Source organism: Aotus nancymaae, unplaced genomic scaffold, assembly GCF_030222135.1.
Source record: "Aotus nancymaae isolate 86718 unplaced genomic scaffold, 86718_ANA_hifiasm-v0.15.2.pri h1tg000058l, whole genome shotgun sequence".
Taxonomy (NCBI): domain Eukaryota; kingdom Metazoa; phylum Chordata; class Mammalia; order Primates; family Aotidae; genus Aotus; species Aotus nancymaae.
In genome coordinates, this window is record NW_026988472.1 from 38,796,564 (window position 1) to 38,820,306 (window position 23,743).

At 44.1% G+C, this 23,743-nt stretch overlaps 1 protein-coding gene across 11 annotated transcripts in view; it reads left to right on the forward strand.

Moving 5' to 3' along the window:
* MAP7D2 (MAP7 domain containing 2) overlaps positions 1 to 23,449 on the forward strand; it is a 111,961-nt gene extending 88,512 nt beyond the window's left edge. For all 11 annotated transcript variants that reach the window (XM_012433838.3, XM_012433863.3, XM_012433899.3 and 8 more), the window contains 9 exons: positions 6,204 to 6,475; positions 7,079 to 7,211; positions 13,869 to 14,100; positions 14,898 to 15,002; positions 16,585 to 16,641; positions 17,400 to 17,478; positions 18,004 to 18,190; positions 19,465 to 19,740; positions 21,924 to 23,449. In XM_012433838.3, the coding sequence (XP_012289261.1) occupies positions 6,204 to 6,475; positions 7,079 to 7,211; positions 13,869 to 14,100; positions 14,898 to 15,002; positions 16,585 to 16,641; positions 17,400 to 17,478; positions 18,004 to 18,190; positions 19,465 to 19,714 (1,315 nt within the window). In that variant the 3' untranslated portion in view covers positions 19,715 to 19,740; positions 21,924 to 23,449. The remainder of the gene's footprint in view (positions 1 to 6,203; positions 6,476 to 7,078; positions 7,212 to 13,868; positions 14,101 to 14,897; positions 15,003 to 16,584; positions 16,642 to 17,399; positions 17,479 to 18,003; positions 18,191 to 19,464; positions 19,741 to 21,923) is intronic.
* The last annotated feature ends 294 nt before the right edge of the window (positions 23,450 to 23,743 follow it).

Below are 23,743 nucleotides of genomic sequence, written 5' to 3' on the forward strand. Positions count from 1 at the left end.
CCCCTAAGAACGAAGACGTTGTTTTCCATTGTTATGGAAATCAGAAAGTTTAACTTGGTATTGTTACTTAATTTATAATGTATGTGCAACTTTTGCCAGGTGTCCCAGTAATATTCTGTTTTTTTTTGTGACAGACTCTCACTCTGTGGCCCAGGCTGGAGTGCGGTGACGCGATCTCGGCACACTGCAACCTCTGCCTCCCAGGTTCAGGCGATTCTCCTGCCACAGCCTCCCGAGTAGCTGGGATTACAGGGTCACACCACTACACCCAGCTGATTTTTGTATTTTTAGTAGAGAGGGAGTTTCACTCACCATGTTGGCCAGGCTGGTCTCGAACTCCTGACCTTAAGTGATCTGCCTGCCTCAGCCTCTCAAAGTGCTAGGATTATAGGTGTGAGCCACCACGCCCGGCCCAATACAATTTTTTTGTATCATTTTTTTTCCTGGTCCAGGGTCCAATCCAGAGTCCCACATTGCATTTAGTTGTCTCCTCTCCTTAGTCTTCTTTCAACTGAAACAGATCCTCAGCCTTTCTTTTTCCTGACCTTGAAATTTTTAAAGAATACAGGCTAGTCATTTTGAGGACTGTCCTTCGGTTTGGATAGGCCTGATGTTTCCTCCGATTACATTCAGGTTGTATTCTTTGGGCAGGAATCTCGTGGCAGAGGTGTTGGGTCCTTCTCAGTACCTCATATCAGGAGGCTATAATGTTAGTTTGTTTAATTACTGGTGATGTTAACTTTAATTACTGGATTAAGGTGGTGTTCCTAGGTTTCTCCAGTATGAAACTGCTCTTTCTCATCTGGGAAACAACAAACTTTTCAGAATATTGGCTGAGCTGTGCTGATGAAGAAGCCAAGACTCCTCCCATGCAGTGAGTGGGCCGTGTTCGCTAACTGTGCATAGAGTCAAGTGGTTTTGGAGAATATGGAACTAGATTCCAAGATTGGAGGAAATAAGTCCTTTGGGAGTTCCACTTTGCAGTCAGCTCACATTCAGAGGCGTGACAACCCTCTCCAGAGAGTTATTCTTGCCACTCTGTTTACAAAGGTGTGTGTTTGTATTTTCTGCCAGTCGTGGAACCTGAAAGGTTTTATCATCCTGCCTTATGTTCCTGGAAGGCCTAGTTTACCATCCTAAACACACCTTGTGAATCTCCTTTGTTATATTTTTATTGAACCTTAAAAAATTAAAGTGGAAGAGCTAAAAAAAAAAGTGAGACAAAGAACAAATGCCTTGAGTGCCAGCCCTGGCACTCTTGTCTGTTTGCATTTCTTTGGGAAAGATTGTTTAAACTCTTAGGACTTTGGTTTTCTTCTCTAAAATATGGTTAATAGCAATTTCCTACTTACCTCACTGGGTTACCGTGGCAATCAAATAGACCCTTATTAAATAGATGAAAAGGTACTTCAGAAGAAAACTCCATACAAGCACAGTGAGTTCCCCTAGTTAATTCATGTTTCTTTCATCAGCCAAGATACCTATTTCCAGGAGATTGAAAAATAAATAGCTTGCCAGACTTTATTTGGCTTGCAGCCGTATGACTGGCCAGAGAGCCGTGGAGTCTGACAAACCAGCCTTGTCGTTTAGTTTCTTCCAGGTACCTGTGCTTAGCACTTTTGCAGGGCCGCTGGCAGGGCACTAAGTTCGTATAAGCAAGTGGCAAGGCAGGATGAGCAGGAAACTTGACAGACTATAGATAACATTGGGAACTTTTTTATTTTAACTCTGTATTTTGGTCACTCACTGTAAAAAAAAAATGTATGACTTGCCCACACTTCTCTAATTTGAAGGTCATGTTTGTGTGTACAAAGGAGTGTGTGTGTGTGTTTTCTAACTTACTCTGTTTATTGGGCAGGGGCTGGGGTAGGGGTCTGTAAACAGACTTCTTAATGAGTTTTATCTCAAAGAATCCACCCTTACTTCTCAGGTAGAAGTTATTTTTAAATACGTGCTCATGGGTAATTGGTCCAGTTTTATTTAGAATGAAACCTTGCAGTCTGTGGGGTGAACTGAACCTACATGTGACCATTCTCTTAAAACAAGCTGAAGCCAAGGCTGTTCAGGGATGTGCCAACTTGAGGCTGTCAGAACCTCTTCCACCTCGGCCAACCTGGCCTTTTCTCCCTAGGATTAGGATCTTGTCCCGCATTTCCATTTACTTAGATGGGTCTGACATAGCCAGCAGGCTCCTGCCACACTGACTGAGTGTGTGAGCCATTTAAGCAGAAACAGAGGTCGTGTTGGAACTCAGATGCTGGCTGTGGCTGCTGAGGCTGCAGCCAGTTCAGGCCTCCCACCCACTCCCTACAGTCCAGCCCTGAGACCTCATTATCGGAATCATGTCTACAGGAAGGCTCCTTGTCCGCCTACCCATTTATGGGCAGAAGTGCCGGCACACTTCAGGGACCCCTGGAGCAGAAGCTACCTCTTTCTATATTGCTTAGAGAAGCCCAGAGTATAGGCTCACAGGCAAGTTCCAGGGAGAGAACAAGAACAGGCAGGGCTGTGCACACCCAGCACCTTTGCTCAGTCTCACCAATCAGAGAAATTGTACCTCATTCCATGGGGAAGAGGGTGAGGGCAGGGAAGAAGATCAGGTGGGAATTGCCAGGCCTTCCAATGCCAGAAAGTCCTCCTTAACAGGTCAAGATAGGAATGCTGTGGGATGAGAAAGTGTTTCCATCTGCATCATCTACCACAAGATAGTAGTTGTTCCTACAGCCTCTCTTGCCAAGTTTCAAATCCATTCCCTGCCCCTGTACTGTTGTTGGATCAGAGGACACAGCATTCACATGACAATCCAGTGGGGCAGTAATGTGCTTTGATTTTGTTAAGGCACTAGACCAAGTCTCTCGAGACACCCTCGTGGTGGTTATGACAAAACAGGTAGTGGGTATACAGCTGTACTGTGGGCACCACTCACCTTAGATAACAGCATGGAAGGAAGGCGTGGCCAAGCAAAAGACCGCCTGCCGTATCTTTATACAGATGAGTTGAGCCTCAGTGCAGCCTCAATTAATACGTATAGTTAGTGCACATTGTGTAGCTAATTGGAAAACCCTGCTCATTGGAGCACTGTCAGTGTGAGCAAGCAGGACAAGTGCTCCCGTGTTATTATAGTTCATCCTTCTGGTTTTAGTTCATTTTTGTCTGTGAGGATTATTTGGATTTTTAGTTTATCATCTAATTGATCAACACCAATATCTAACAGCTATTGAGTACTTTATGCCATTTCTAAAAAGAACATCTTGGGGTGGCTCACGCCTATAATCCCAGCACTTTGGGAGGCCGAGGCAGGTGGATCACGAGGTCAAGAGATCGAGACCATCCTGGTCAACACGGTGAAACCCTGTCTCTACTAAAAATAGAAAAATTAGCTGGGCATGGTGGTGCGCACCTGTAGTCCCAGCTACTCGGGAGGGTGAGGCAGGAGAATTGCCTGAACCCAGGAGGCGGAGGTTGCGGTGAGCCGAGATCGCGCCATTGCACTCCAGCCTGGGTAACAAGAGTGAAAACTCCGTCTCAAAAAAAAGAACATCTTGGGGTCTTGGTGACCCAAACTCAGACTTAGCACCATGGCAACACGGGAAGTGAAGGAGAGCTGTAAGAAGGTTCTGTGGCTTAGTTCACTGTGGGAAGCTGTTTCACCTCTCTAAGCCTAGTTTTCTCATCTGTAAAGTGGCCATGATAATAGTACCTTTGTCTTACAGTTTATATACCTGTAGACACAAATATGTGTCTGTATACATTTAGCAGCATAGTGGCTGGTGTGTAGACAGCACTCAGTAAACATGGACACAACTGCAGAGAATGTGAATGGAGGTCTGAGCTCCAAATGGCCAGGGGAAGGACCTGGTCCGACTGTGTCAGAACACATGAGGACTCACGTGCTGAATCATAGAGGCACTCACACATTACCTCTGGAGCCAGAGCTCTCAGGAGCCTCAAGGTCACTGTGGGGATTGGACACTACCCCCTCCAAGCAGAATAGCTCCACACTTACCTACTGGATACAGACAGTGTGTGTGCACATCTGTCTGTGTGTGTGTGTCTCTCTCTCTCTCTGTCTCTGTCTCTCTCTCTCTCTCCCTCCCTCTCTCACTCCCCGCCCCACCCCATGTCTTAGGGATTCTCAGTTGAGTGAGATCTTGTCCCTAAGGGGACATTTGTCAATGTCTGAAGTCATTTTTGGTTGTCACAACCTGGGTAGGGAGCAGATTGCTGCTGGCAACTAGTGAGTGGAGGCCAGAGATGCTGCTAAACATCCACAGTGCCCAGGACAACCCATAACAAAGGACTATCCAGCCCCAAATGTCAGTGATGCCAGGTTAAAGAAGCCTGCTATGCATGCCTATGTGTATGGCGGGGCAGCGGGATTCTCTGCATGGCTTTTACTTGGTAAGAATCCAGGAAAAAATAGAATACCAGCATTATATAGTGTACCTGGAAAAAAAACACCTGATTGCTAAGCACTCTGAAAAACCACATCCCTTAGGAGAACCCGAGTGTGGGTCCTGAGCCCAAGGCCAGAGGGGAGAACAGTCTGCAGAGAGTCCAAGCACCATCCACAAAGACAAGGTGTCTTGAGAGTTCTGAGTCACTCCAGGCCTAATGGGATGAGGACACAGGGAAGCCACTTTGGCCAATATGAAAGGATTCTGCTTGGGGTTAGAGTTGCCGAGCTGAGAAGCCAGACAGCTGTGGGAGGGGTGGACAGCCTGTATGGTGGGTATGTGATGTAGACTGCTTTTACATCAGTAAAATGGTTGATACTGAAACAACTGGATTTTAGAAATTCACACCATGTTTATGATGTATGCATTGTATCAAGTGATCACCTGTTTGTTTCCTGCCTTTATTTGACCCTCTGCCTGACATTGATGAAAAGGGGGAAGGTGATCTCCTGGACACCGGGAGCTGGCCCTTTAACATGAGAACATACTGGAAAACCGTCCTGCAGCTCAGCCAGTCTATATGCCACTTGAGGATTATTTTTCCCTTCAAGACCAAGTTTAATATTGATCTGATCATATTTTCCCTTACTACCAGGATCTGATTAGGTAACTCTAAGCCTCTGGTGAACATTTGTCTTTGAATATTAGGATGATTTGCCATTTTTATTGCTGTTTTTATAGATCAAAAAACATCAGATATTGGCAATTTATGATTCATCCTGCTACAGCATTCTAAGTGACAACTTGTAATTTCTGTATGCAGTACTTTATATCCTTCCTAGAGGAACTCTGTACAAATGCCCACATCCCTGTTCAGACCTCTGGGGAAACTGAGCATCTCCAGCTAAGCTGTTACCTGTGTCCTGAACAAGCAGCACTCACCAGGAGCCAAGCCTTGGCTGGCTTACCTGTAATGAACCCTTTCCCAGCAGACACAAAATGAGCTCCTGTATTTTAACCAAGTAGCTTGTCCTCACCTTTTGTATCTGCCCAGTAGGGAGAAGAGAGCTTCTTTTAAACCTGAGACCCTCCAGAAAACACCCCTCATCCCATCTGTTGGCTTTGTTCCTCAGCATTTAAAAAGAAACGGGGAACCTTGAAGACTTCCTAAGTGAAATAAGCCAGACATAAAAGGACAAATAGTATATCATTCCATTTCTATGAGTTACCTGGAATAGGTATATTCGCAGAGACAGGAAGTAGAAGAGTGATTGCCAGGGGTTGCAGGGAGGGGGAATGGAGAGTTAGTGTTAAATGGACATAGATGGTGGTGATGGTTGCACAACAGTGTCAGTGTACTTAATGCCACTGGAACCGTACACTTAAAAATGGTTAAAATGGTAAATTTGATGTTATATATATTTTGTCACATTTTTTAAAAGAAGCCAGCTTGTTTATTGCCATATGCTAAAACCAGATTCAACCCTGATGTTCACCTAAAGAGAGGGAGTGGGAAAGTGCCTAATACTCCATCTTTACACTGTCATGACACCTAAGTGAGATTAGGACATGGCATCACCAGCTGGGCTCCTTAAAATGTTTCCCTTTCCACCAGGGCCATCTTAGAGAGACCATATATTACTGTTGGACTGAGAGCACTTTAGTGACTTTTGAGTGTGTGCTAAGCCCTACTTTCCTTTCTCTGGAAGGATGAAATTTTTCAGCTTTTTGGATCTAGGTGTCTTAGAAACAGAGCTCTGTGTTCAGGCCTAGTAATCATCCTCTGGCATATTTTTGGTTTTCCAGGACAGCTACTAAAGCTTATCCACAGTCTCCAAAGACAACAAAACCTCCCTACTCAGGGTCTACTGTGAGGTACCGCTTACCTGCCCTTTCCAGCCAAGAGATGCCCAAGAAGAAAGCAGATAAAGAGAAGAGCAACAAGGAAAGGGAAGCTGCCTTGACTCAGCAGACTGCTGGCCTGCAAGGGGAGGAAGCCCCAGAGAAGCACGTAGTAGACAAGCATGCCAGCGAGAAGCACACTGCTGCCGCAGGAGGGAAGGCCGAAAACAGTGCAGGTAGATGCTGCTACCGTGCCTTGGCTTTCCCAAGACGGTTCTCCCTAGACCCAATCCACATGCCATTCTCCTGTGTTTTGGGGAGGGAGAGAGATTTTTCCCTGGGGACAACTTCATTCCCTCATGCAGCTTTCTCAGGTTTGCACATTGCTCCTGAGTTCTTTCCTTCAGTCTTCTGAGGTCCCCGGGAGGAGACCTAGGGGCTGACTCCACTCATGGCTGTGGAAGCTCACAGGGATGCTGAGTTAAGACAGGCTGTGTTCAGCCTGCATCTGCACCTCACACAGATCATCTTCCTTTAGTCTTTCAGGCTTCTATGATGCAGCGAGTTCACCCAGATGGTGGCTGCCGTGGCACTTGCTAGTGGCCCTGTATTTCCTCCTCACCTTTCCATTGTCTTCTACTGTAAAATGCGTTTAAGGTCACATCCAGCCTATGACAGCTTCTCTTGCTTGGTGGTTGATTGGCTGGTCTGGACAGCATTTCCCATCACCACACTGGGTTGGATTTTTTTTCACTTTCAACTAGCAGCTGCTGTGTGAGTGGAATCATTATGTTCGTTTCCCTTGACCTTTTCCTCTTGATGACTCTCCTCTGGTGCAGCCTTGGGGAAGCCCACAGCAGGCACCACTGATGCGGGAGAGGCTGCAAAGATCTTGGCGGAAAAGAGAAGACAGGCCCGGCTGCAGAAGGAACAGGAGGAGCAAGAACGACTGGAGAAGGAAGAACAAGATAGGTATGCGAGTGCTCAGTTTCAGTGTGATCTCATGTAAACATTGTGTTGGCAAGAGCAACTTGCCTTTCTTTTTACAGCGTTGGTATTGGTAAAACTTGAAAAGAAGTATGGGAACCTAGAATGTCTGAACTACATGGAAGGTGTCCAGGAGACTGCGTCTAATATTAGATATAATTATTAATAACAACAATGGAACTTTGCTCTTTTCAGAGGACCTGGAAACTCATAGCTCTTAGATCTAAATGGCACAGGCATCTTCCCGTTCTCCTCTTGGACTTTGGGGCCAGGCAGGCCTCCTAGAGCTATCAGGGGAGTTTGAGCTTTGTTTACAGAATGAGATTCTCCCTGGGAACGCAGGCGTGGTAGGGAGGGAAAAAAAATAAAATAAAAGAGATTCTCCCTGGGAAGACAAGAGGTTCTAGATTCTGGTTTTGGTCTTGATTCTGATTCCCAAATTTTTTCCTCCATCAAATTATCCTAACTTACACTCCAAAATAAGAGAGAGAGAGGAGGGTTGAGGAGTATCCCCTAGGCATAGGGTTGTATGGAGGGGAAGCCTCATAGTCCAAGAACAGTGAGTGAGGTATGGGGAGTCCCATCCTGGAGCAAGACAAAAGACATCGTTGCAGTGGTCCCTAAACCTTGGAGAGCATCAGAATCATCCTAGGAATGCAGTAAAAATACATGGACTCAGCCCTGTTCTGTTTTAGTAGCTTGCCAGGGTTTGAGAAACACTTCGATGTTAGTATCAGGGTACTTTGTCACAATACAGACAGTCCTTCCTTTTCTGGTCTTTTTATTTAGAGAGGAAAGCATGTTGAAGGACAAGGTCGATTTTATCATTAAATTGATAAAGGAAGCTGTTAGGCTAATCACAGAGCACAATCCAATACTGTTTAGAGAATTAACATGACAGGAAGCAGGCAATGCTGTAGCATTTCAAGGCCAGCACTGAATTTAGAATAATAAATAATAGAATATTCTTGATCTTTTAGTGACCTTGGTGAGTCTTTGTGGTCTCTGATTACAGGTTTGCTGATCTTTTTGTTTGAGATGGAGTCTTGCTCTGTCACCCAGGCTGGAGTGCAGTGGCATGATCTCCACTCACCACAACCTTCGCCTCCTGGGTTCAAGCGATTCTCTGCCTCAGCCTCCAGAGTAGCTGGGATTACAGGTGCGTGCCACCATGCCCGGCTAATTTTTTATATTTTTAGTAGAGAAGGAGTTTCATTTGGCCAGGCTGGACTTGAACTCCTCACCTTGTGATCCTCCCTCCTCGGCCTCCCAAAGTGCTGGGATCGCAGGCGTGAGCCACAGTACGTGGCCTGATCTATATTTTAAAAGGGGCAGTGGGGTTGGTCTGGATGGTCCCTTCTTGAAATTCAGGACTTCTTTGATTGTTTTCCTGTTTCCAATCTTTTGGTCAGTGCAGACATGGTCTGTTTGTTTTGTCAAGTGGTATGTTTGGGCTGGTTGGGTAGACCTTAGGGTGTGTGCAGGGAGGTCGAAGGAGATAAGAGGAATCACAGGACCTCAGATGATGAGTGTTGATAATTGCAGGCCATGCAGATACCATGTACCTCTGACCTGGTGACTAACATGATTATAGCCGTGTGCTAAAGAAGGTGATGTTCTTTACCTTCCAGCTGCTACCTACCCTCTGTCTCACCCATTTTCTTCACAGCCCAGTCCTGAAAGACTTGATTGAACTTTCTGTCTTTATTTTCTCAACTCACATTCAGTCTTCAAACCTTACACCTACCACTCCTCCTCGTCGCCTAACTCCTAATCAGTTTCTTGGTTGGCTTTGACCTTGTGAAGCCTGCCCTTCTCTGGCCTCTCCTTCAGAGCCTCCTCTGTCCGCTTCTCATCCCCTTAAATGTTGCCTGGGCTCTCAGCCCTCAGTCCTCAACCAGCTTCTCTTCCAACAAGCCCTCCCGAGCAGCACTGCTCCCTCCTGTTCTGCCAGTGTGCCCGCCATGCTGCCAGTTTCCTCTGGCTTCAAAAGATTTAGGGCCCACATTTTACACAACAGTTTTCTGTTGAGCCTTTGTTGTGCTAAACCAACTCTACTGTCATCTCATTTCCCACCTTCATTTTCCTTTTGTCTGAAGCTAACTGCAGATTGTTTTCTAAACCTTCCATACTTTTTGGAGCAAGGGAGGCACTAATAACACACGTGTACTGATAACTCCTGAAACTACGCCTGTGGCCCGAGCTCTGTCTAGGGCTGCATTGTCCACTATCAGAGTCTCTAGGCACACGTGGCTACCAAAATATACATTCAATAAAATTCAGTTCCCCAGCCACACCCGCCACATTTCCGTGCCCAAGAGCTGCATCTAACTAGATGTGGCTCCACAGCACACTGGGCAGCACAAATCTATAGATTGTTTTCCTACTCAACAGAAGGTTCTTTTGGATAGCACTGGTCTAGAACCTAGAGACCATATTTCTAGCTGCAGTAAGTTTTCATTTGAGTGTGTCTCATATACATCTCAAATCCAGCATTTCCAAAGCAGAACTTAGTATTTTTCCCCAAACCTCCTTTCTCTTCCATGAACTCTGCACTCTCGTCTCCCCAGGCACCCAAGTGAGAAGTCTCAGTGCCACTCTCAGCTCTTTGCTTCCTCCTCCCTGTCCCAGTGGTTGTTGGGTCCAGTCTTCATCAGCTGTCATATTCGCATCTCTGTTCTCTCCCTTCCCTTCCAGTCTCTCCTGTCTTCCTCAGCTCTAGCCCCCATTGCTTCTGACCTGGACTGTATCTGTCACATCCCAACTGAGCTCCCTGCTCTAGGTCTCCTAGAGTTTGTCCCCTGTCCACGCTGGGTCCACACTGACCTTTCTCAAATAAATGTGATTGTTTTCCTGTCCTTTAACAAGTCAGTGACTCCCCTGCCCGCTGGATCCACCCAAACCTGTCAGTAGGCCTTCAAGGCCTGCCATGAACTGGCCACTACCTGCCTCTTACCCCTTGCTTTCCTCTGGACACCAGCGTGCCAAACTCCCTGACATTCACTCATCACACAACTCCACACCTCCAAAGCTGTGCTTTTACTGTGCCCCCATGTGGACTTGTGCTCCTTCCTGCCAGACACCTCTTCCTTTCTCAAAATGCAGGTCAAGTTTTGCTCCCTTCCTGTACCTTTTCTGGCCCTGTGCCTGGGACAGAACTGACCAGCCCCCACTCTTCACCCATACTGAGCCCAGATATTCAGCTGACTGATATAGCTTCATTTGTTTATAGGCCTCTTTCCCCCTAGTTAGCACCTTAAAAGGCTGGGACACAGTCTTTGGATCAAAGGTGCCTGGCACTCAGTAAATGTACAAGAAAGGTAGAGAAGGAGGAAGAATCCTGACTAAGAAATCCCAAGCACTTTGGCCGAGGAGGGTGGAACACCTGAGGTCAGGAGTTCAAGACCAGCCTGACCAATATCGTGAAACCCCGTCTCTATTAAAAAAAAAAAAGAAAGAAAGAAACCATCACAGTAGTAGGTTAAGAGAACAGAAGGGCTAAAGTAGTATGGTGAAGGCAGACCTGGAAAAGCGAGTCTCTGTGGACTTAGACAACGCAAAAGAAATGGGCAGATTTGAAGTTGATGCTGAGGTTTGATTCTAAGGTCTTAGGAGAATGATACACACAATAACAGGTAAAAGGAGGACATAAGGAATTGGTTTTAAATGATAAAAATTATCCATTTGATTTTAGATAAGCTTACAGTGTCTGTAGTACATTCAGGTGATAGGAGATGGAATTGAAACCTGGGGGCATAGGTAAAAATGAGAGTGATACGCTTGATGCAAAATGAGTTTTCCTCTCTCTTGCCAGAATGTGAAGCTTTGCATAGTGCCACGTGAGAGGTAAGGAGTAAGGAAGGAAAGGACCAGACAACCTGGGGCTGGAACACAGCGGCCACCTCTTGGAATAAGATCATCCTCAAATCTGTTTTATGTTTAGAGTTAAATATAAAATAGTTAAAGCCACAGATATGTTGCCAAATAAAAGAATTTAGAGAAAAATAAAGTTACTTGAGTCAAACTGTGGAAAGCCCAATTATTGTCACAAACTGGTAAGGGAAACATCATCCAAGTCAAGGCTGGAGGAACCAGAGCAGAAGGGCCAACCAGGAGTCCAGGCAAGCAGGCCCTAAGCAGAAGAACAAAAGTTGGTCCATTCCCAAACACAACAGGGCCCAGTCCCCGGGCTGTGGATGGCCCAAGATATAAAGTGGGATTCTTAAGAGTTGGGGCAAGAAGGGAGCCACGATGGCTCAGGCCAGTTGTCCTGGCACTTGAGGAGGGGAGGCTACGTGTTTGAGTCCAGCCTGGGCAACATAAGAACCTCTCATTTATTTAAAAAAAATTGCTAATGAAAGTGGGTTTAGTTGACAGTGAAAAAAAAAGAGTTGGGGCAAGAAACCTTAGACCCCAGGTCCACCCTGGGGAAGGCACTGGCAGGAACTAGTAAGCAGGAGATCTTGATCGGATTCCTAAATGGATCACTTTAGGTCATGTTCAGAAGCTAAAATAGCGCTAGGGGTTCACATAAAAGAATATTCCAGCCAGGCGCAGTGTTTTCAAGTAGTCCCAGCTACTTGAAAGGCTGAGGTGTAAGGATCACTAGAGGCCAGGAATTTGAGACGAGCCTGGGTAACATTGCGAGATCCAATCTCTTTAAAAAATTGAAAAAAAGGGAATATTCCAGTTAGCTCCCCATGAACAAGGTCATGTAGCCAGGCTAAAGCTTCTTGTCCAAGCAAGAGTTAGTCCAGGCCAGGAACCACAGGCAGAAGTCCACGAGGCTGCTCAGACCTGGCTTTTTGCTGCCAAGCCTACAGGTGGCAGGTGGTTTTGGTGAGAGCTAGGGCAGGCAGGGGTACATGCGATGTGGGGCAGCAGCTGAAGCCGGAAGGGAAAGCCAAGAGAGGCAGGAGAAAGCCAGGGTCATGCAGCCTCATGCTGCACAGGGCTGTAGGGAGAGCCACATGGTTGGGACTTTTGATAATAACGTGTCAGGACTAAGGCTGTTGGTCTTGGGATTTAGGAGATGAACAGAGATTTTGGAGGGAAATTGTTGAGAAGTGGGATAGAGACCAAGCAGCCTGAAGAGGTGAGCAGATACAGGCCCAGAATATAAGCTGCTGTTAAGCAGTCATGAATGAGAAGCAGGTGAGAGAGGACTGGGGATGGTTGCTTGTGATGCCCGAGACCTGAGCATTTTTCCAGGGCATGGAAAAGTGAATGCAGAAGGATGAAACTGATGAATGAAGGAAGAGGGGCCAGTGGGAGGGACACCTAGCTATGGAGGATGTGTAATTCACAGCACAAGTGGTGGCATTTACAATCCTTTCCATCTAAGCAGAGGAACAAGTGGGGATATTTCTGAGCAGTAATGTCATAGAGGAGAGGTTAAGAAGCTCAGATCAGGTGGCCTCAGTCTTCTCTGTATAGCATTTGGTGATAACCATCAACTAAGGAAGATGACGAAGATTGAAAAAAGGTGGCAATTTGGACTGTGTCCATAACGGATCCAGGGAATGAGGATTAAAAGGCCAGAATGCAGTCACCGGCAGGCAGCACCCCAGTATGTCAGTGGCACATGCTTCCAAATGAAGGTAATTTCTAAAAGACATGCAGACTTATAGTTGCACTTTAAAGGAGATTGGGGCTTAGAGAGAGGATTCATTTTAAATTGTAAAATGAACTAACATTTGAGAACCTTCTAACATTTGAGAAAGGCATTTTCATTCTCACAGTAATGCCACAGAACAATAGTATAGCTATTCCCATTTTTGAAATGGACATCAAGAACGCTGAGTGACTTTCCAAGTGTCACATAGTAGCATAATCAGAGTACAATTTGGGTCATGCCCATACATCACATTGCCGGTGATTACCCAAGGAAAGTGACGTACATGTGAGGAGGAAGAACATTAAAAAGGTTAAAACAAGCTCTTGCTCTTTACAGAATTTTCCCTTACTGCTTAGAGCTCTTATCACTACATCATGAACCATTCATCTGTCTGTGAATGAAACGTCTAAATGCCACTTAATTTTCATATAGCAAAGAAAGCTAAAATAGATTTCTAAAGATTGCCAAAATAAATGGAAATTTATGTTTTAATTTATTAAATGTCAAGTTTCTGTTGAACATTTTCTTCCATTTGCTGCTGCATAAGTCACATACCAATTAGAAACCAAAGTGAACTTTTTGAGTTCATAGTCACTCCTCTTGAATTGCTCACTGGCACATTTGTGGCCATTGACACACTTCTGTTTTTCCTAGCTTTCTTTGGTTTTAAATATTTATTCTGCTTGGGTTTTTAAAAGAATTGTCATTCAATAATAATGGCTTGGCTTCCTCTCTCATCGTAATCATTTGTTTGTTGATGGAGGAGCATCTGTTTTCAATACAGCATGCGTCACACATCGACACATCATTCATTGCTGCATTACAGAATTTAAAGTCAAGCCTGTCATTATTTTTTGGTGAATGTATGGACTGGAGTGGATTTCCAGGAAGGATGAATCATGTTATTAAACGAATGCTCGTTGGAAGGTGTGTGGAGTGTTCTTCTCAGCTGCAGCATGCAGTTCTCTGGCAGTTTGCTTTTCGAGCATGTCTTCTTCGCCTAACAACAGTTGTATTCTCAAAAGGCTGGAGAGAGAGGAATTAAAAAGAAAGGCAGAGGAGGAAAGGCTTCGCCTAGAAGAGGACGCCCGAAAGCAGGAGGAAGAAAGGAAACAGCAGGAAGAGGAAAAGAAGAAACAGGAAGAGGAAGAGAAAAGAAAGGCAGGCGAGGAGGCCAAGCAGAAGGCTGAGGAGGAGCTGTTGTTGAAAGAAAAGCAAGAAAAGGAAAAGCAAGAGAAAGCCATGATTGAAAAGCAGGTACTGTGTGAGTCCTCAGGTGGACTTTCCTTATTTTCTAAGGGCCTTGATAGTAGGTATAATTAGTTAATTTTCAGTGACTCATAATCTTTACTTGAAGTTTTTTCTTAAACTGTCTGGACTGGTTATTAACTGTAAGTTGGGGCAGTCGCAGTGAAGTTGGTAATGTTTGCCATCTGTCAATTTGGGTTTCCCCAAAGGCAAACCCTGGGATAAGAATTTGAGTGCCAGCAGTTTTTTGTTTTGTTTTGTTTTGTTTTGTTTTGTTTTGTTTTTGCAAGGGAATCCTGGGAAGCTGGTAGAAGAATAGGAGAAAAGCCAATTTAAGTCCACTGATGCATTTGTTAACTGTGGGTGACTGGAACACAGTCCCATTGGGAACCTCTGAGAGACAGTGGATCATGCTTTAGAATTGTTCAGCTGCGAGATGAGGAAACTGAACTACTGATCAACCACCTCCTCTGCCTCATTGGAGAAGGTCACTCCTTGGGGAATTAACTCTCTGATCTGGCCATGTGCACACTTCATGGCCCAAGCCTGCCCACAGACACAGAAAGGCCTTCTCCATGTATGAGAAATGTCTGCAGGTGAATTTCATGGTGAGCTAGGGGTATATGAATGAGGTCCAACCATGTTTGCTGTGTCATACAGCGGTTTGTATAAATCCACATTGAATATTGGAGCAACATCCACTTTAGGGCAGATGATGAGATGAAGGAACATGTCCAAAGCCAGGGAATTGCCACACTGTTTTCTTAGCTTAATAAAGCTTTGCCTTGATTACCTGTTTCTATTAGAAAGAAGCAGCAGAAGCAAAGGCCCGGGAAGTTGCTATACAGATGCGTCTAGAAAGAGAACAGATCATGCTGCAGATTGAGCAGGAGCGACTGGAGAGAAAGAAGGTAAGGGCTGAGGGATCAGGAAGACTTAGGGTAAGTGAACAGGAGGTGAATCCAGTTCTATTCTGTGGTGATTGGATAGAATGCTCCTAGGATTGTCAGTTAGGTCAAGTTCATTGATACTACTGTTCAAATCTTCTATGTCTTTATTAGTTTTCTCCCGTCTCGTTCTATCAGTTATTGAGAAAGATTGTTAAAAACTCCATCTGCGCCCAGGCACGGTGGCTCATACTTCTAATCCCAGCACTTAGAGAGGCAGAGGTGGGAGGATCACTTGAGCCCAGAAGTTTGAGACCAGCCTGAGTAATACAGTGAAATCTTGTCTCTACTAAAAATACAAAAAATAGGCAGGTGTGATGGCATGTGCCTGTAGTCCCAGCTACTTAGGAGGCTTAGGTGGGAGGATCACCTGAACTTGGGAAGTCAAGCCTGCAGTGAGCCGAGATCATGCCACTACACTCCAGCCTGGGCAACAGGAGTGAGACCCTGTCTCAAATAAAAGAAAAAAAAAAACACAACTCCGTCTATGATTATGGATTTGCCCATTTTTCCTTTCAGTTATGTCAGGTTTTATGATATATATATTTATCGTGATATGCCTTTCTTTGTCTCTAGTGATATTTCTTGTCTCTGCTTTGACAGCCCTTTATTTTTTTGAGACAGAGTCTCACTTTGTTGCCCAGGCTGGAGTTCGGTGGCATAATCTCGGCTCACCCCAACCTCCGCCTTCCTGGTTCAAGCGATTCTCCTGCCTCAGATTCCTGAGTAGCTGAGATTACAGGAGTGTACCATGACACCCAGCTAATTTTTGTATTTTTAGTAGAGATGGGGTTTCACCATGTTGGCCAGGCTGTTCTCGAACTCCTGAACTCAATGGATCCTCCTGCCTTGACCTTCCAAAGTGCTGAGATTATAGAAATGAGCCACTGTGCTTGGCCTGACAGCCCTTTTATGATTAGTGTCTGTATGTCAAATCTTTTTCACCCTTCTACTTAAAACTTCTCTGTGTTTCTATAAGTAAAGAGCATATAGTCAGGAGTTGTTATTTTAATTCTGTTTGACAGTCTTTGTGTTTTAATTGGAGTGTGTAGTCCATTTACACTTAGTATGCTTATGGATAAAGTTGGGTTTAAGGAGGCTGATTATAAAGGTGTATTCTCATGGTGTCCTAGGCCCAACCTGGGCTTTGTATTGCTGTAGGCCTGGGACCCGGGAGACCAGCCTGTGGCCTTCTCTCCTGAGATGCACCTTAGCCTCACTTTCTGTAGGATAATCCTCTTTAATGGCAAGCGGTAATTTGTTGATTTATAAGGAACCTAAGGAGAAGAAGGAGAAATATGGGTTGTAAATTGAATATTGATTCTAGATACGTACAAGTTAACTTCTCAAGCATTTGACCCTGTCCATGGGGCCAGAGGTGTACATCTCCAAAACCAGTGGAAAACCTTTCTATACTTGTTATCCTCTTCTGACATTTGTCTTTTACAGGTTTTCTGAGAAATGTGAAATTGCATGTAGACCAAGCTACTTTTATGTTTTCGGTCTTATAGTCCTTTTACTTGTTTTTTTTGTTTTTTGTTTTTAGAGAATAGATGAAATCATGAAGAGAACAAGGAAAAGTGATGTGTCTCCAGAAGTGAAGGTAGGAATTCAAATGACCATTTTAATAGTTTATGTACTAAGGAGAAAAGACAGAATACACTCAGTGAAATTGTAGGTCTTGGAGAGGATTAGCCAGAAAAAAATGGACTCTTCCTGCTTTGTTCCTGGCTAGGTTAAGTAGGGGTAGGTACTTGAAAAGAAAGAGGTGTTTCAGAGCCTGGTGCAGTGGCTCACACCTGTAATCTCAGCACTTTGGGAGGCCAAGCCGGGCAGATCATGAGGTCAAGAGATTGAGACCATCCTGGCCAACATGGTGAAACTCCATCTCTATTAAAAATACAAAAATGAGCTGGGTGTGGTGGTGTGTGCCTGTAGTCCCAGCTACTTGTGAGGCTGAGGCAGGAGAATTACTTGAACCCAGGAGTTGGAGGTTGCAGTGAGTGGAGTGGTGCCACTGCACTCCAGCCTGGAGACAGAGCCAGATTACATCTCAAAAAAAAAAAAAAAAAAAAAAGGTGGGGTTTTGGAGATGGGATGGGTAAAAGATTTCCTTAGAGTAATGGCGGGTGGAGGGGTGGGATGAAGGGAGAGGCATAGTAGTCCATGAATAAAAAAAGAGAATGCTGATGTAAAAATACATAAGAATAAGGGAAACACAGCTGAAGATTTAAAGAATTACCACAGAACAGACAGATGGTCTAGCCAGGCTCAAAATATCGTCGGATGCTTTTAAAAAGCACTGTGTTTCTGTGTGATGTCAGCCTTCCCTCATTTCATTCTCCTTCCATTTGTTTTCAGAAAGAAGACCCCAAAGTGGGGCTTCAGCCTGCTGTGTGTGTGGAAAATAAGACAAAACCAGTTGTCCCCAACAAAATGGGTGAGTGTGAGGCCTGGTTCTTGGGTTCTTCCTTTTAGTAGCAAGGGCTCGTAAGACTTCCTGCAGGAGAAACAGACCCATGGATCCCAAGAGGGTGACTGCTGGCAGGGGCCTGTGCAGGTTCCCTTCCCTGGGAATGTCTCTCCAGCACAGGAACTGTCAGCTCACTTGGGAACCGACTGTGTTCCTTGGTTACTCCAATAACCTCAGCATAGGAGGCACTCTGGCTGCTGGCTTACAGTGCTTTCCAGGGAGCTTAACTGCTGGTCAGGTTTTATTACTATTAGGACCTGACTCTGCTCTCTCTGCTCTTCTCCAGAGGTTCTGCACAGACACTATTAATGTGATTTGTCTTCTCTTCCCCTGTGTGAAGGTGATTACATGGGGTTATTTGTGGCTCTTTCCAAAAAAGATGCTGCACTATCAGTGAACCAGAGCATTAAATTAATTGCTTTGATCTATATTTGCCTGTTACTTTATTTAGACATTTTATGATTAACACAAGGACTTTGTGTTCTCGATCAGAAATCAATGGATTGAACACCTGCCAGGAAGTTAATGGTGTGGGTCACGCTGCCCCAGAAACTTATCCCCAAGACATTTTCTCTAATGGGCTTAAGCCAGCTGGGGCACTTGTTCATCTAGATGCCCTTGATGGGAAATCAAACAGTATGGATGATTCAACTGAAGAAGTTCAGTCTATGGATGTGAGGTATATTCATTTCTTTTGCATTTAAGCCTCGTCGCATCTCCAAACACTACCCTTTCTTTTAGTTGGTTTCTTACTCTTTTACAACCAAATCACCTAAAGCAGATTTGATTGACATTACAGGAAAGCTGTCACTGCTATAACATTCTAGTGTCTTGCGTCAGGTTCCCTAGAAGCAGAGCCTGGAACAGAGTTTCTAGGGCATGTGATGTGTAGAGGAAAACTCTTGGGAGTTTTTTGGGAGAAAGGGGAAGGAAGGCAGTCACTAAGCAAGGATGCCGTTTCAGCTGATCCCATGGGAGCTCTGGAGGACGAATATCCACCAGAGACAGTTCCTCTGAGTGTCTGGAGTTCTGGTTTTTCTAGATTCTTCTCTAATATCTCACAAGAAAAAGAACCTGACAGCAGCCTTACTCTACCTGTTAAGAAATTCCTGGTGGCAGGCCCTCAGCCCACCACTCTTCAAAGCCTGGATTTGCTTATTTGCTGAACTTACAGCTGGCACAATTATGAAACTCCTCCTTCCATCTCTAGGGAGAGGAAGAAAGAGGGAAAAAGAAAACCAGGCTTGGCTGGATGGAGCTGTATAAGTCAGAGTGGATTGGAAGCCTTGCTTTAGAGAGGAAGCAGAGGGTGAGATTGGCGCTGCCAGTGATGAGGTGGGCTGTGGTGGGATCCTTTCATGATGGCCCCCCCAACCTTCACTGAGCACTTCAAACAGTTCTACATGAACTCTTCTCAGCGCAATCTGATTCACACTCACAGGAGCCCTGGCAGGGAGAATCGATTGTTCCCATTTTACAGGCGAAGAAACTGAGACTGCAGGGAGGAAAAGCAATTTGTCCAAGGTGGTACCATTAGAATGGCAGCACTGGGACCCCCAGTGTTAATTAGGGTTCTTCTTCAGCTTGCCTTGAACTTTTGGCATTGGCTTTCTGTCTGAATGTCCCATTTTGAAAGTTCGGTAAGTGCCTTGCTTCTTTGTAATAGAATGCTGGTGTCTGTGGGTTTTTATCCTTTCACCCTTTGGGCAATGTGAGCTTGGCCATCACAGACCTGCTCAATCTGCTTCCCTGTTCTCATACATGGGGCCTTATGTCCACCATCTGTCCTTCTCAGATTTGAACCCAAGTCATGTGTTACACAAAAACTCTAACTCTAAATCCTTCTTCTCTAAAAGAGTAGTATAAAAAATATTACAAATAGAATTAATATGTTGTGCGTTCTCTGTCTCTCTGTCTCTCTCTCTCTCTCTCTCTCTCATTCATCTCTTCTAGTCCTGTTTCAAAAGAAGAGCTTATCTCTATCCCAGAATTTTCACCAGTGAGTGAAATGATTCCTGGGGTGTCTCTGGACCAAAATGGAACTGGTAATGCCCGAGCACTTCAAGATCTCTTAGATTTCACTGGTCCTCCCACATTCCCCAAGAGATCCAGTGAAAATCTCAGCCTGGACGACTGTAATAAAAACCTTATCGAAGGATTTAACAGTCCTGGCCAAGAAACTCCTCTCAACACCTTCTGTTGACAAATACAGCATCCATTTAATGAAAGGTACAGTCTTTTGATCATATTCTAACTTTATAACCCTTTAACTGGAGTTTGTGAAGATAGGATGTACATCACTCAGCCTCTTGGATGGTCAACTTTTATTTGAAAAATGCAAACATGAATATATTATGGTATACTACAGCAAGAATTGAGACAAATTTCAAGTAATTCATCTGTGAGCCTTCAGCGCTGAGCTGCCCTGTCCTAACCCTGCTGTTTAGGGTGTGTGGATGGGAAGGTTGAGAAGCACTGGCTAAAGGTTTTACTACCAATCCACCCTGAGTAGCTTTTTTAGGGGCAATGAAAGAAAACTCTAGTAGTGTTGCAAGGTGATACTAGTAAGATGAATTTCCCCACCTCTAGTTTTGCTCAGTGACATCCCACATTCTATCTAGAATCATTCATATACATTGGGCCACATGGTTTGCTATTCTCTTGACCCATTCTGGATTCTTCCAAAGCAGACATCTGTCCCTGGATCATACCTGAGGGAAAGAGAACTGCAGTTCGTGTCTTGAAGGTTTTTCCCCTCCCTTTGACCTTTTTTCTTGCCAAAGTGCTTCCAGAAGCTATTCTCATTTGAGTACGAATATCTATGAGTTATATACACTCTGTAGTAAGGTACACTTAATAATATATACCTCACATTTGATTTACTTCAGTTTGGGGCTTGTTTTTGAATAAGGAAAAGATAATTAGAGTCTGTCACCAAATCCTTTAATAATTTAATAATTCCAGTTGCTCCTCCCACTTTAGATTCTGTTTTTGTTTTCAAGAGAAGGGGTCTCACTCTGTTGCCCAGGCTGGTGTGCAGTAGTGCAATCCCAGCTCACTGAAACTTCCAACTCCTGGGCTTAGGAGATCCCCTTGCCTCAGCCTCCCGAGTAGTTGGATTACAGGCATATGCCACCAGGCCCAGCTAATTTTTTTTTAGGTTTTGTAGAGGTTGAGTCTTGCTGTGTTGCCCAGCTGGTCTTAAACTCCTGGCCTCAAGCGATCCTCTCTCCTTGGCCTCCCAAGCACTGAGATTACAGCCATGAGCCACCATGCCTGGCATCCATTTTAGATTCTTAAAAGCATTTTTATATTCTCAGCATTCTCTCAGTCACTTTATTTTTTATACTTCACTCCCATAACAAATTCAGTGGCCAAAATAATTTACTTCAACCTTTTTATTTTTCAAATGAGAAAAGTTAGAGAGGCTACAGAGCTGAGGTCACTGTACTTTGTGTATGCTTGTTTCTACCTGACCTCTGCTCTTGCCTATAAGACAAGTTCGAGAGCCCATTTCTCTTGGTTCTTGGTGAGTGGTGGGTCACTTTTACAGTAAACTGTGTCGCTGGTTTGGAAAAGCAGCTGCCTTCTTGGACACTTAAAACACTGGTTCACCTGAGTATTCTATTTCTCTGACAGTTATGTGGCTTAATATTTATCAAGAGCTTTCTTGTGTTTTTAACATACTTTGACTTTAAAATTAGTTTCCCTTCAGTTCACTTTCCTCACTATCCAGTAATGAACAGAGAATCCACAAAATTTATGAGACTATTCATAGGTCCTCAAATTTATTTCTTACATCTCTAAAAGAAATGCAAAACCCCTATCCAAAAAGAAAAATCTTCACCAAATCATTTTATTCACACTGCTTGTATATTTTTAATTATGATTTGGTCTAATTCTCAAATTCTTCTCTACCAAAAGTGCTACCACCCCCACCAGGGGACGTTTGGACATGTGTTGGTTTTTGTTGCCAGAGTGGCTGGGGGCATTTGGAAGACGAAGCTTGTGACATTAAACATCTGCAGGTTTTTTGTTTTTTTTTTAAGATGGGGTTTCACCATATTGGTCAGGCTGGTCTCGAACTCCTGACCTCAGGTGATCCGCCCACCTCAGCCTCCCAAAGTGCTGGGATTACAGGCGTGAGCCACCGCGCCCGGCACATCTGCAGGTTTTAGGAAAGTTCCACACAAGGAAAATTTGACCCACCTAAGAGAATAATCCTATGCAAAATACTGTATCACTTCTGTTGAGAAATACCGTATAAGCCAAGGAGGAAAATATAATTACCGAGAAGGTAGAAAGTACCACAGTGTGTCGTGATCATTTTAGTGAGAGGATAGGTGCTACAGACTGCAGAATGCTTGGTTTTCCCTTTGATCTCATCTGGTTTTGTTTCTGAATTGACACAGGTGTTTGGAGAACCTGTAAAGCTGCTGGTAGTCAAATCCAAGCTGCTGGCCATCTGAAGAAGCTTCTGACGCCCTTACGCTGGATCCCAAATTATTAGCTCGGAATGTAACTGTATTCCTAAGTAGTATGTCTAACACTGGCCATTCTTGTTAGAAACCTTAAGACTTTCACCTTGATGGGCTTTAGCAAAGTTTCCTTTTACAGTTCTGTTTTTGAGCTTCAGCTGCTGATAAAGCACTTCCTGTACCTCTCTATTATCATAGTGACCCTCTGAATAACCTGAGTCACTGGCTCAGCAATTCGCTTTATAGCCATTCTTCTTCCCAAAGTCAGAGCACATAAACATTTAGATGTCTTTTCCTGTAAAATATTCTAGACATTTACACAAACTCTAGTTAAACATATACTCAACTTGCGCTGTATATATCTCCCTGTCTTTTTTGAGACAGAGAGGAAATTCAGGAGGTTCTCCATCTCCAGAGTTTCTCTGTTGGAAGGCAGTATCAAGAAGCCTTTAAAAAATTATTGTTAAGCTTTGCCACCTGCAAAACTGCATTGCCCCACATTATTCTTTTGGGGTTAAAGTAGTAAGTTTGGCTGAGGAAGAAAGTGAAAACAGTCAGTAATGATTTCTGTTCTCTTATGCATATTCGTGTATACATGGCAACTGAATCTAGCAAGGACTCTTTGATGTCACACCTTAAAATCTTCACACGGTAGTCACTCCAGACCATGGAGTGGCTTTCCTAATGACTCCTATGTCTTGTGTGCAGGTGGTTGGTTTTCATGTTCTTGCTATTTTTTTTCTATTGGATCTTGGAAGTTTTCTTTGTTTATTTGCTCCTGTGTTTGCCCAGTTTTAATAAAACCAGGCACAAATGAAAATCATAGCGTTCTGAAACAATAGGGGGCCCACACTGAACCCAGTATGTCACTTTCAACATTAAGAAAACACCTGAATGGGAAAAATGACACTAAAATGTATACTCGTAACATTTTATGCCATATGGTGGCATGTTTGCTTAATTTTGTTTCTTGTGGTGAAATGTGGCTTTCAGATTAAAACGACCTCTTCTTCTCTGAAACTTTTGTTTTGACTTGTATAATTAAGGGTTTAGAAAGATTCATAATTCTGAGAGAGGTTTGCAACCAGGAGATATAAAGAAGTCTCAGTAGTAATCTTGTTCATGTGCTTGTATAGCCAGCTGCGTTTAAGAATGTATTAGTTAAGGAAACTGTGCCTCTGCGTATATGTCTATACTCAATAAAATACACGCCTCCGCATAATGCGGTGTTGTCCATCTTGGCGAATACTGGCGAAGTCCCTTTCTGACAAGCACACAGAAACCATAGCATGGTCTGGCTTTCAAAAAATGCCTCTCATTTTTCCTAGAACCTTACTTTGCTAAATGTTTGTTTTCTTGTGATTTGTTGTACCTCACAACACCATTGTGACCGTGGTGATGCCTCATTTGCATGATATATACATTATGTTTAATGTGAAATACATTTTCATTGAAGAGTCTGATGACTTGCTAGCGTTTTATTTTTTCTGTAAGCTCATTGTGCTGAAATCAAACCAGGCTTTTAAAAACCCATGTGGAAGAAAACCAAAAATTCCTGTATGGATATCCTTTCCCTGTCATACTCATTCAAAATTCCTTTGTTGCCAGTGCCAAGTGGAGTCAACTGCATAAAGCTTATTAAGTGATGGACTATCCCTAGAACACGATGGACTTCTGAGTATAACAAAAAGTTGCTGTTCTTTTTTTTTTTTTGGTAGAGACAAGGTCTCACCATGTTGCTGAAGCTGGTCTCC